This window comes from Molothrus aeneus, chromosome 17, assembly GCF_037042795.1.
Source record: "Molothrus aeneus isolate 106 chromosome 17, BPBGC_Maene_1.0, whole genome shotgun sequence".
Taxonomy (NCBI): Eukaryota; Metazoa; Chordata; class Aves; order Passeriformes; family Icteridae; genus Molothrus; species Molothrus aeneus.
The window spans coordinates 15,258,539-15,272,477 of NC_089662.1; the positions used below are offsets into that span (position 1 = coordinate 15,258,539).

General features: G+C 37.5%; 1 protein-coding gene across 6 annotated transcripts in view; it reads left to right on the plus strand.

The window, feature by feature from the left end:
• SULF2 (sulfatase 2) overlaps positions 1–13,939 on the plus strand; it is an 84,369-nt gene that overhangs the window by 44,584 nt on the left and 25,846 nt on the right. For all 6 annotated transcript variants that reach the window (XM_066561900.1, XM_066561903.1, XM_066561898.1 and 3 more), the window contains 4 exons: positions 1,823–1,974; positions 5,216–5,385; positions 10,163–10,313; positions 12,242–12,417. In XM_066561900.1, the coding sequence (XP_066417997.1) occupies positions 1,823–1,974; positions 5,216–5,385; positions 10,163–10,313; positions 12,242–12,417 (649 nt within the window). The remainder of the gene's footprint in view (positions 1–1,822; positions 1,975–5,215; positions 5,386–10,162; positions 10,314–12,241; positions 12,418–13,939) is intronic.

The window sequence follows — 13,939 nt, forward strand, 5'->3', positions numbered from 1 at the left end:
GTTTCGCATCTCCTTTGCCACTTCTCTATCTATTGTGATTTTCCTGTGTTTTGTTCTGTTGCAAAAGATGATTCTTCTGGGGATCAGTCTTTCTGCTCTGTAGTGTGTTCTCTGAGGTAGTGGCATTTGTGGCTGGGATCTACAGAGACTTGTGCTGCTGCTGACACCTTTGGGAATGTGCTAGTTGCATGCAGGCAGGAGGGAGCAGTGTGGTGCAGGTTTTTCTTGCACAAGTTTTGAGTGAAAAATAGGCAACAGAAAAGGTGTGTCTTTCCCCTAATTGTTTCTTTGGTTTCAGCCTCAATTGTCAGTTTTATACTTTTTAACTTCGGCACTTTGAAAAGCTTAACTAACTCTGTTAGGCACTGTACTTGGAAGAATAGAGAGACCGAGCTCAAGGGAAGTTCAGTCTTTGTCTGTGGTAATGGGGGATGGAGCATGTGATAGCACACTGTGCTGTCAGTGTGCCATAAGGTAGAGAAAAATTGGCCATCAGTGTGCAGTAGACTAAAATGGGTGTGTGTATACACATCTGTATTTCACCTCAATGAAGGAACAAAAGGGATCTGATAACAAAATGCTGTCTTAAGCTGTTCCTTGAAAGTACTCTTAAGATGCAGAAGACTCACCGTATGTTTTATGCGACCCATTAGATTTCCTGCAGTTACAAGGTAATTACACTAACGCCACATCTTCTAATCCTTACAGTAGTGCCATACTTCTGGTTGTCACAAAAGGTGCTGACTTGGGACCATTTTGTTGACCATTTTGAAAGTGGCTTCAGTACTTAGGAATTACTGATTTGGAAAATCTGGTCAGTTACTTTAATACCTATAAAGAACTGGTATCTCATGAAAAAATCTTACCCATGGAGCAAAATTTAATACTTAATGACAGGATTTTTATCTCAGAACCCCCATATTTCTGCAGTTAATTCATTAATTTCACTAGGTTTATTCAACTGTACACTGTCAGTCTAAGAGTATATTTGGCCATGATGTGAATGCAGCGTATCGTTGACCTTTGGGATAACTGGTTGTTCCATGCAAGGCTGTGAGTACTTTCTCATCTGCTTCCCTCTGATTGTCTCTCAGGGAACAACGGTATTAAAAGTAATTTTTGCTAGATACACATCTGAAAAAAGAACAGAAGTGTTCTTCTCTCTCTCCCCCCACTCCATCACTATACTAAGGATTGGGCAAATGTTCAACTTTGGGCTCGGGAAAACTGGTATCAGATACAGAACTAAGAGATTTTAGAGAGGTAAACAAATCTTTATGTGTAATTTAGATGCATGCTCAGAACCCAAGTTAATATCTGGAAAATTGTCTGTTGAAATAGGTCAGAAGAGCAGTGCACTAAATGCATTTTCAAAATACCTAATGCACAGCATTCATATTGAAATATAGAGTGTTAATATCTTAAAACGTGAGTTCTTATTTCACACTCTTGGTGGTGAGTGCAGTTTCACGGGGCACTAATAGGTGGATAGATGCAGCTCAGCATCATGAAGGATATGAAGAGTCTGGGAGGAGGAATGTATGGTCTGACTCCAAATATATCAGGTACGGAAAAAGAAAGTATAATGGTAATTGTGGTCCATTTCTCCTGTACATAGGTTGTAAATCAAAATATCTGCATTATGGAGATAAAAATAACCAAAAAGAACAGAGGCAAGATTAAGACTCAGAACTTTTATCTTAGATCTGTGGTAATGGAGAGAACAAAGCTATTTCAAGAAAAAACAGAAAGGAATGAATCAATTTAACAATGGTGTTTCTGTTATGCCTTCTTACTATGCTTCTGCTTTCTCTACCCCTAGCTTTCTTTGGAAAGTACCTTAATGAATACAATGGCTCCTACGTGCCTCCCGGTTGGAAAGAATGGGTTGGATTACTTAAAAATTCTCGGTTTTACAACTACACACTCTGTAGAAATGGAGTGAAGGAGAAGCATGGATATGACTACTCCAGGGTAGGTCCTTTTGATTTATTTCTACTAACATTTGGACATGACCACAAGAAAGCTGCACTTCATAGTTTCAGTCTCTTTTTGTACTTGAAAGCTGCTATGTGTAACATTATCTACAATCAGTAACAGTAGTGTTGGGACATTGTTACCTTCCATTCTGGGAGGGTTATGTCACTGACAACCTTGTTACTAACAGTGTAAACAAGTAAAAAGTTGTGAGACTGTGTTAAATATTACAACCTGAGGATGTGGCAGTAGACTTAAATGCTTCCAGCTAACTATTTCTGTGCTTTGTATGATAATTATTGTGGCAGTGGAGTTACACAAGCATTAATGAGATCAGAGTCCATTTCCCTCCAGCTAGACCCACCCTTTTGGTTTAAGGAACTTCTTTCACAGCCACAATACTATGGAGTATTCACAGAATCCTGGTACAATTAATGATAATTCTGAATCACTGGAGAATCTAACTATTGTGTTTGTATTTCTGTGCATACAGATGTATATGTTTTTTAATATCCTTTCAAGGATATTCTGTCCTGACTAAACTTAGAAAAATGCTTCATAGTCATCGTCAAACGCAGTTTTATTTTTTCTTCATCTAACATGATACAGTTCAATACCTGCTTGCAGTCAAGAATACGTTTATTTCAGCTAAAAGTGTTCCTTTTCAAAGGAACCAGCTTTACTGAAGTCCTAAAGGAGGCAGAAATGATTCTGTAGTATGATGGTGACTAAATCACTCCGGAGTGATTTGTAATGTGTATTTGTTTAACATGTGTTTGTTCGCTTTCTCTTATTGATCGCAAATCCTGCCTTCCCATTTGTGTTTCATTAACATAGTGTTCACAGCCAGTTTCTCCTTTGAAAGGTTGATGTCTGGCATTTCTACTTCCCTTTGCCCTATTTTCCTTTTGTAATTGAATGTACTTTGTGCTGAGAGATAAAACTTCACAGTCTTCTCTAGGGTAACCTTCTCTATCACCAGCTGCTAAGGGGAAGGGGCAAAGTAGCATACAGAATTATTTGTCTTCTATTTTCCTTCAGATCTGTGAAGAATGACAGCTGTGTGTACGGAAATGTTATGATGGAAATATATCTTGTGTGGAAAAGTGTCAGCCAAGTGATCTCATAGGCACTGTTTTCCATCTCCATTGTACCAAGGACCCAACAGGGAGCTTTATGTTCCAATACCTTCAATTCTGTTTTGTGTGTGCAAGGGTTGAAAATGTTTACATTTCACTTGTTTTAGTTTTTTCTTACAGAGTTTGGTAATAAATAAAAAATAAGATGATAGAAATACAAACTTTTTGTAATCTTCATGTTCTTACATAATAAGCAGCTACAGTAAAAAACAGTTCGCAGAACAACAATGCTGTTTGACATTAACGCTGGAGTTCAATGAGCAAACAGAAGCTGAAATGGAAGACTCTCTCTTTCCCGCCATTTTTGTTGCTGGAAACATGGTTTTCCAGCAATTACCAGCATAATCAGATGAATTTTTTTTAGTCTTATCTGTTTAACATAGTTAGTGTTAAATATGTGCCAGTGGAAAACTAGGGAAAAAAAATCACTGATTATTCCGTCTCTAAAGTAACTGCTAAACTCTTATGAAAATTAAATCCTTTCAGATTTTCTTACAGGATATATTCTACTTTGATTTTTCTTTTTCAATTTCTGTCAGCATTTTTAGATTAGCTTTAACTTTCTACAACTACAACCTCTACAGTATGGGCCTTTACAAAAAACCCTTTAGCAATCAGGTCAGTGAAATGTTTCTGTTTGGCCTTTTGGCCTGGTAAATGCTGGGTTTGCAGTGATTTTCACTTTGACCATGTGGAAACCTGTATCTTTAAAATGAAATTGGAAAACTATACTCTTGTAATGGCTAAATCAAAGATGAGTTGCACACTTCAAGTGATTGACTAGCTTAAAGAAGCAGCTTGATGAAGATTAATGGCAGTGCATTTTTGAAAGCACTTAAGTATTCTCTCTCAACTATGAATATTGTCTCAGGCATTGAAAGCATGTTCAGAAGTCAGTTTTGCTTTAGTACATTTTCCTTTCTCGTGTGTACTTTGATGAGTGGAAGTCCTTCATTTAATGCCTACTTAGAGGGAAAATGCCATCCCAGGAGCAGTCATAATTACGGCAGTTTCATAACAGTTATGCCTTGTGTTGTGCCAGTGTGTAAAATTATAAATGGAGACTTTGCCAGCCTTCTTCTGGAATAGACAAGAAATAACTTTGGGGAAGTAAATATAGTCCGTGAAAAAGGCTTCCTTTGAATGACAAGCTGACTTCTCAGACCAAGGATGTTGACAGAGGTGAAGAGGAACAAGTGTCTTAACTGTGGACAGAAAGCTGTACTCAAAAGGAGATGCAATCCAGTCTGTTTGCTTGACCAGAGGCAGATGTTATGTCTGATTTTCCATCCTGCTGTGACATGACAGTTATTTGGGGTTTTTTTAAGGTGTAGTTTCACATCCTACTCGTGTTTGAGGGGTATTTATATTTGTAGTGTTTCCAGGGAATCACCTAAGGGAGAGCATGGCTTGTCATTAAAAATCCTGTCTTCAATCCCTATAGCTCTTGCAGATATCTTAACAATGATAATGATACTTCTTAGAACATACAGAGATAGTCCAACTCTTCTGCAGGAAGTTTTCTAAATTCTCAACAATATGCGTGACAGAGCTATATATTTATCAGATTGTCACTGTAATATTGAATGAAGTCTTTGGTTCAGTTAGCCCACCATCTTCTCGTGTTAGAGATTTCTGGTTCAGAAGAGGGTTAAAAAAGAAAAGAACATCAAGCCATTCACATTTTCACAGTATTTTTATGATGTAAGGTTGGACTATACATCTTGAAGATACTGACACTGATAATTTTTTTTAATTCATACCTGGTCATTGTATTTAGTATTGTGTTTTTCATCATGTAGTTACCCACTTTAGGAAGAAAGGGTACTGTTTGATCTCTTTTAGTGCCATTCAGTTCTGAGAAAAAAGCTAGAAGCTGTTGGGTTTTGTATTTCTAGGCAATGAAAAAAGAATTATTTGAGTCTAATTTTTTGTGTTTTTAGTATCTCTAACTTACTTCCTCCTCATACCATTCTAAGTGAAGTAGCTTCTTTTTTCCTATTTCTTATGATACCTCAGACCTCTCCTTCCTATTGCCTCCCCTCCCAGTTTGAAATTCCTTTTCAAGTGTCTCATTATACTTTTGCTTCTACTTGCAGGATTATCTGACTGATCTGATTACCAATGACAGTATTACCTTCTTTAGAATATCAAAGAAGATGTATCCTCACAGGCCTGTACTGATGGTTATAAGCCATGCTGCTCCTCATGGTCCTGAAGATTCGGCCCCTCAGTATTCACAACTCTTTCCTAATGCCTCAGAACACATGTAAGGAAAAAACAAAATCTTTGATTGATTTTTAGGTTCTGGAATATGGAAGTTCTGGGTACCTCAGGGGAACAATGTTTTCTTTATAGTATTCTTGTCATAACTTTGTCACAAATATATTAGAATAGTTTCCAGATAAAGGTAAAGAGGCAGTACAAGTGCGTTGAGAATGGCTGCTGCATCTAGAACTCAGAACTATAGCTCATTGAGATAAATGGGAAGATTCATGTTGAATTCGTTGGACATTGTTACAGCTTATTTGGGAAGTAAAGCACTTTTTATTCTGAGCATGGTGATCAAAATTTGGTTCTTGGGCTATGATCTCTTCAAGGGAAGAAACTCTATTTCCCTGTCCTTACTCATAAACTATAGTATGCCATGCATATTACTCCTGTTTCTTTTCTGGAAAGAACAGAAATACAGGCCTGCCACACCAAATTACACAGGCTATTTCTGAATGAGCTGGTATGTCCCTACATGACCCAAGACAATGTCTTGAATGGATCCCAAAAGCGGTATCACCTGGTTCCTGAAGGAACATGTTCATAAGCTCCATGTTGAGATGTTTCTTGTTTATAGAACAGAGACATTTTGCATGTACAGCTCTTACTGCTGCACTACAGGTATCACCTCTTGGTGCAACTGAAAGCATTCCTACAGTTTTCTAATTACTGGCTTCGTGCCTTCCTTGATGTTCAACATCTGTAACTTTCTTCCTATGTGTTGCCCCTTCCCCCTCCCTTTTTAAGGGGAATTCTGTTTTGCTTTGGGTTTGTGGAGGACCTGAGAACTGGTGGAAACACTTTTCAATTGATGGCCAAAGCTCCTCAGGCTAGCCCAAAGTCCAGTGAAAGCCATTTGAGCTTTTCTGTTTTATTTAAAATAGAGTCTGAGAGAAGTTTCTTTTGTTGTATTGTCTGGTTACTGCATAACTTGCAATTACATATTTCGTTATTTTCTGCTGTGTCCAAGAGAATCTGTGGCACAGATCATCAGCAATTGTTTCTTGTTTGTTTGCCATTTCATGCTTTCCTTTTCTTTAATGAAAGTTTTGGAAATGCCTGATGAGCAACTTCACATGGCTTATATCCAGTATTGAGCTTAGTTTTATTAGGTTCCTTTGGAAGGCATTTGGATCTCTGAGATGATTATCAGGCAACACTCTGTAGCAATTTACTTCCTAGCTGAATGAAGAACAGTACAAGGATGGAAGCAATGAAAAATACTGACTAGATACATCTATTGTTTTTTTGCTAGTACTTTAATTATTCACACAGATTAGGTTTATCTTCCTAATTGTAAAGTAATTACACTTTTGGTTTTGTTTTTTTTTTTTTTTTTTTAATTTTAGGTGACTTTTCTTACAGTGATAACAATTACACAGGAAGTATCACTTTTTGAAAAGAAGTTTTGTTTGTAAAAAAAATAAATTTATCCTGATAGATTAAGCAACTGTGTTTTGCTTTTGGATATGAACATAAAATAGGATTTTTTGTACATCTCACACAAAAAAATTGATAGTTGTCTTCTAAACAAATTTTCTAGCACTGCATAATGATGATAATAATAATAATAATAGTAATCTGTCAGAGTTTTCATTGACCTGGGTTTAAGAGTAAATGTAAAAATGCAGAACATATGCATACAGTTGAGGGAATGATGCAAATTAGTTCTCTAGTTTCCAATTTTTCCCTTGTTCCCAAATTCCAGGGAATCTCAGTAACAGATAAATCTGTCAATGATAAAGGGTTGCAGGCAGTTTCATTGTCATGTGGATATTGTAAGGAAGGATCAGAATGCAGTGGAACAGTTACAAATTGCCCTAAAGCAATAAGCAATACGCTGAACAAAGTCTTTTCCTGGTCCCCAAAGCAGAAGAGGCAGTACACCAGGTGGTGTGATCCTCCCCCTTTCCGTGTGGCAGTGCTGGTAAAGTCTAAGTGGATTCTGTGGAAAAGAAAAGCCAAGGGAAAGGGGGAGGGCAGTGCTTGGTATTGACTGGTATATATACTGCGTCATGTGGCATTGCTGGTAATAACTAAGAGCTAGTGGTATGGATTTTAGTCAGTGTGCTGCTTTGCTTCTGAGCTCTGATATGTACTTCTGTAGCTAATTTATGCTGCTGTTCTCTTGATTCTCTACCATGTTCTGACTGGTATGACCATTCTGCCCTATACTGCAGACTCTCTCCATCTCATTCTGTAGAGCTCCTCTCTGTGTGTACCAGCAGTCTTGTCTTGTTTGAAAATTGTTCACAGAGCAAATCCCTCAGCTACATGGTTTTCCTTTATTGCTGCCTATATTCTGAGCTGTAGAGAATGTGGCAGCTGGGCAATTTAACAGTGGTTAGAAATGTTACTTCGATAGAGGGTACATGTTACCACCCATCCTCTTCAAGGTCAAATCTGTCTGGGGCTTCCCTTCTAGGTACTTCAGAAGAAGTTGTCTCAGCTAGCTTCTAGGAATGTTAATTTTTGTATTTTTCCCATAAGACAGACAAATCTGTTAAGGATTAAAGGGTTACATTTGTAGTAATCAAAGAAAATTGTGGGCTTTGGTTGGATTAAATAGTGGGAGATTTCAAATCAGCCAGGAAGTCACGAAGTAAGCGGAAAAGGAGTTTGCGAAGCATTTTTGATTCATTCTGGACATCACAGAGCAACAGTTTCCATAATTGTCAGCATTTTCAAAGAGGCAATGTCATTATTTCAACCACAATAGCATTCTGAAATTCAAGAGAATATTAACAGTACAGAGAGAATAGGCACCAGCTCTTTCCTCCCTGTATGAAGAAGCCTCCCCTTGCCAAATATGCACATTTTTCAGAGAACATCTAACAGAGGCTCTCTGCATAAAAAATGTCACTGTCAGATTATTAGTTTAATATTTATATTAAATCTAATAAGACTGTCACATTCAAAGATACATTATATATGCAGTATTTTGATGAGAAGTTTCAACATACGTGATTTTTTAGCCTAATAACTTTTAATAACCTTGCTGCTCTGTTGCCTATACAAAACCAAAAGTAGAAATTTCTCAAATAGGGATTTATTAGGAAATTCTGTGCTCCTAATTATAATAAAGCCTCGATCTTGGCCTTATTATCGAGCGGTGCAGGATGGTCCGAGAGCGCAGTTCCTCAGAGAGACAGAGAGCCTGAATGCCCAGTGAGCTCGTGGCCATCGGGGCAGGCTACCCCTTAGCCAGCTTGGGGATTGCCAGCTCTTTAGTGATTCTCAGCTCTCTTAGGATATCAGCTCTTTGCTGGCTTGCTAGAGTGCCCTTGGCTGAGGCTGCAGCAGATGCGAGAGAGGAGAAGGAGAGGTCCTGGCGGTTCCACAGCGATGGTTTATTGGGGAGTCTGTGAAGGGTTCCAGCGACAGCTCTTCTTCTCACGAATGGGCTAAACCAGCCCCTTTTTATAAGGTTTAGGGGCATCCAAACTTGTCCAAGAGTAAGGGTTAGGTATAGTGGCCTATGAGGTTACAAAGATAAGGCTAAGGGGCGGGAGGTCAGAGACAGGAATTTATTTTGCTGTCTCATCCTGACTCAGCAGTTCCTATTGTTAAGTCTCCATCCTCCATGGAGCTTTCCCAAGCTTTATGGAGTCTGCTACAGCTAATAGGAAAGTAAATGAGTATTTACATTTGCATAGACTGAGTTTATTGCTTTGAATGAAAAAAGGAAGCCTAACCAAATTACGTAGGAAAAGTAATTTTTAATGTTTTAGATTCTGCGCATGATGTGTTTGAGCCATGATGTAAAGAAATTGTAAAACGTGGTCTTCAACCAGAAGTAATAAGGAATAAATAAAGTACATAAGAATAGTATTTCTTGCAAATGTAAGCTATAATAATAGCTTTTAGTGAGTTGGTTATCCAGAGAGTTGACATAATGGTGGTAAAATAAATCTTTTATTTAGGTTCCGCTAAACTAATGTGATATAATTATGCATAGAAAAGTGAACCCTGGGACTTCCAACCATGTGAAACTATGGGCAATATTTTTTCTCATCACTTTAATGATGTCCCAGAACCATGAGAACTTGGAGGGACAATGAGATTCCAGGGGGACATTGAACCGAGTTCTTAGGATTTTGCCAGGACTTCAAGCAAAGGAGTTGGTGGCTGGAATGAGTCCTTAAAATACAGCCATATTTCCTAATCCCACTTTTTTTCACAGGTCTTTAAAGTCCGGCAGTTTGTCCACTTCTGCTGCTCACATGCAATTGGATACCAGTAGGCGGAGTGCCTGTGTTCCTCTGGTGCATAAGTGTGACAATATTCAAGCAACCAGTCGTGCTGAACTCTAAAAAGCCGTTAAAGAGCAGAGTAGAACCTTTACAGCAAGTTCTATAGTTGTTTTTAAACAGCTTGCACAAGACATAGTATTTGGTGCGAATGTGGGCAGAGTGAAAACAAAGCAATTGCATGAATAGAAGCTCTGTAATACATGCTTCATCCTGATCACACTCGTGGAGTTTAGTCTTCTGAGGCTTAGTCTCTTGGCCTTGAAATATGTACTCGTTAGCTCGGAATCACTGGAAAGATAAGATGTGTTTAATGTTTTCATAGATTTTATTTCCCCCCAAGTGGTTTTCATTTTCCCATGCTTCATAACATGAAAGTAGAAGACATTTCAAAAGTAATCTTCATATTTTCTCGTGTACCTCAGATAATACTTCCTATAGTGTTGATCAAATGGAAATTAATATTCATTACTATGATTTTTTTCTACTTGGCTAAAACATTGTGGTTTTCTCTCTTTTCCTTAGTACTCCCAGTTATAATTATGCTCCAAACCCAGACAAGCACTGGATAATGAGGTACACCGGTCCCATGAAACCTATACACATGGAGTTCACTAACATGCTACAGAGAAAGCGCCTTCAAACACTTATGTCTGTAGATGACTCTATGGAGATGGTAAGATTAATAGTCACTTTTGTTTTGTTTTTTGGCTAAGCAACAAAGTTTTTGTTTCATGAGTTAAGCTCCACATTGTCCTTCATATGAAGATAAAGGAGAAAGAAGGAGAAGGAAGACGGTTAAAAAAAAAAATCAGTTTTTTAATAATGTGTAATCCTCTCACCTCTGATCATTTTGTCTCTTTATTCAATGTGTAAGGTTCCTCATCTCCTAAAGACAGGTACCCTGACCTGGGTGGTGTGAACAAGCTGATTTTTTGCCACAGAACCACTACTGATGAAGGAGAAGGGAAAGGGATTGCCTGAAAAACTACACATGATAAATCTGAGAAATGTATCCTCTGATAAAGTGGTCCTACAACATGTTGGAAATAACTACCTAAATGTGTGGCTATTTTGATCTTGTAACACTGAGCTTTTGAGAGAAGAAATGAGCAGCAGCAAAAAGTGATGGTACAGGAGTCCTAAGTGGAATGACCCTAGAGGAGGTTAAATACTGGAAGTAAATAAATACATAGATTAGTACTTTTAAAATTGTCTGCATCATGTAACAATGAGATTTCTTAATGCAAACTATGTGTTCTTCGACAAAATGTCTGGATTCACTGAAAGCTATGCTGAAGAAGAATGGTTTTGCAGATTTAAAGGTGTTGCAATTTTTCTGCTTATCTCTTGGCATTCTTATTCAAAAAAGGTAGAACATAAAATTAGAGGAGTCCTCTAACGCAAAAATGAGATTATGTAGATGGCATTGCATAAGCTTGTTACTAGTGTCTTGTAATTATTGATTCAGGCAAATATGATCTCTGCTTCATGTTAATGAAGCTCTTCAGATGGATCAGACACCAGCATTAGGGGAAATTGGTGATTTTACCACGCAATTTGAATTTTCTGTTTAGTAAAAGGGTTTCGCTATGGGTGATTCATGGCAAGCAAAATCAGTTAGGTTGGTTTTTAGTTTTAATTACCAAGTTAGCCCAATTTTCAATTTTTTTTGCTACTGAATTATGTGTGTTACTAGTTTTTCAAAATTAAAAAGAAAAAACAAAACAATCTCACACTCAAAGAAAGCAAAACAAAAAAGAACAACCCCAAAAAAAAAACCAAACAAAAAGCCTCCAAAACAAAAACCCAAAAAAGCCGAACTAGCAAACAAAACAACCTGAAAAAGAACTAAAAATGAACTCCCAAACCAACACAACAGGTTTTCTCCTGTGCTGATGTTTTGCACCTGTGTGAGGCTCCACTTTGGTGGTATCCCACCACCTTCTCACCTTTCTTAAATGAAAATGTCACATAAAAATTGATCTTTGATGCTAAAGTTGGTACAGTTCACATAATATCTTATGTAAATCTGTAGAAGTATTCACATTAAAATCTCCTCCTAATTCTCCATAGTGAGAGAATATGACTGAGTGGTTTTTATCTGGAAGATATTTTGCAAATATTCTGCATAATGGGGCGTCATTTGTCTGGAGGCAAGGTTGTTGAGTGCTGCCTGAATACGTGTGAGATTCAAAGGGCTGTCGTTTTATTAAAACTGCTTGCTCCAAGAAGAAGATATAAGAGAAAGAGAAAATTTTGAAATGACACCTTGAAACTTTTATCTCTGTTACTGTATGTATGTATTGAGTACTATCTTGACGGCTCTCATGCAAAATACTGAACCCAAACATTTTTGAAATGGCGTGCTAATGTGTTTTACCTTAAAACAGAATAATAATAGCCTTGTAATAGCCACAATATTCAGTTAGTAAAATTAAGATGTGATTGTGTATTATTCAGAGTGGTTCATTATGATAACTCAGTGCTATCTTTAGTTGTTGTTATTTGTATGTTATACATAGGCGGAAAGTGATATGCAGCACTCCACGTGTAGAGCTACTCAGTGGAATAAATTTCATATTTTGTTTTGCTTTTTTTCAGATTTACAATATGTTGGCTGAAACAGGAGAACTGGAAAATACATATCTAATATACACAGCAGACCATGGTTATCATATTGGACAGTTTGGGCTGGTGAAGGGGAAGTCCATGCCATATGAGTTTGATATCAGAGTCCCTTTCTATGTCCGAGGACCAAATGTGGAGGCTGGGTCCTTGTAAGTTCTTTGCTTTTGTGTGTGTTGTGATGTGAAAACTTCATGTTCACATCTCTTGTTGTATTGACCTGGCAGCCAAATGGAGGTACAAAATTCTGCCCATCCTGCTTATTTTTGGCAGAAAATTATGTCTCCTCAGAAAGCAGAACTGATAGCACAGGATGGTGTAGCAAACTCAAGGCCATTGCCTTTTTGCTTGCATGGGTGTGCAGCACAAGCCGCTGCACTTTTGTGGATATAGTTGAAAAATCACTTTTAATTTTGTCCAATCTAGGAAACGCATTCTTTTGACTAGTGCAAATTATACATATAACTGTCATTTTAAAGTTAAAAAATATACTGTATAATGTAGATAATTATTGCTGAACATTGGAGTCACTTGTTTCAGTTTATAAAGACCAGTTCATATATTAGCATCCAGAAGATATTCTGTTTGGCTCATTCTCTGAGATTACATGGTTAGGGCTGTTATTTGGATGCACACAAGCGTGCAGAGGATAACCGTTAATTAAAATGGTAGCTTTGATCAGTTAAAAAATTAAGTAAATACACTTTCTAAGCAATTATTTCAGATAGCAAATATTTGCACTTAGGTAATGATTTTGGACAGAGTGCCATAAATTGCTGCCTAATGTTTATATGAATGTGCGTGACTTGGCATAATTAACACACACAATCTTCCACACACAATTTTTTCTTCAGCGCAGAGGAATGGGTCTAGTGTATAATATGATAGCAAATATCATATGCTGGTTAAATTCATTGATTCACATTATCTGAAGGCAGAAAAATGTTCAATTCTGTAGATTTTGCACCATGTTTCTGATTTATTTTCAGCAGTTTTGCATGTGAAAAAAACAATATTCTCTAAAGAGCAGGGAGGGATTCCTCACTTGGGACTAAACATATTACGTCAGCACTGAATGAGTTTTGTCTGCAGCAGCCCAGAAATTCAAATGAACTGGAATAGCTTTCTAAAAACCTGCTCTCTTTCACTTGGACTGCAGTTTTTGGCCTTCCTGGAGAGTCAATGCTAACATGGCCCAAGTGACTGAGCTAGTGCCTCTGCAATGTGTAAGGCTAGAGACCAGCCACACTGTGTCTACTGTAGTTCTAGGATCTTTACACCCAGATATCCATAAAAGCTCTGAAACCTTCCCACTGAATTTTATTTTTCAAAGACTTCTGAAGATGAAAACATGTTTCTGTTAGAATTGAAAGAATCAGCCTGACAAGATCTTAACAGAACAGAGCCTTTCACAGTAGAGCAAATAGGAAGAACAGGATATAACACCTTGAAGAGGGAATACATCAGAAAATAAATTGGTCTTCCCTCTCAATCTGATTTTCTTTAAACGGTAGAACTTCTGTCATCCATGTTTTGTGTGAACCTTATGTCTTTCCTGCAGAATAATTGTTATGACTCCCTTTTGGTACCAGGGAAATTTTAACAGCAATACCATAGCAAGTCATTACTAACCTCTCATTTCAGTTACCAAATATGCTACATCATAATTGTTAT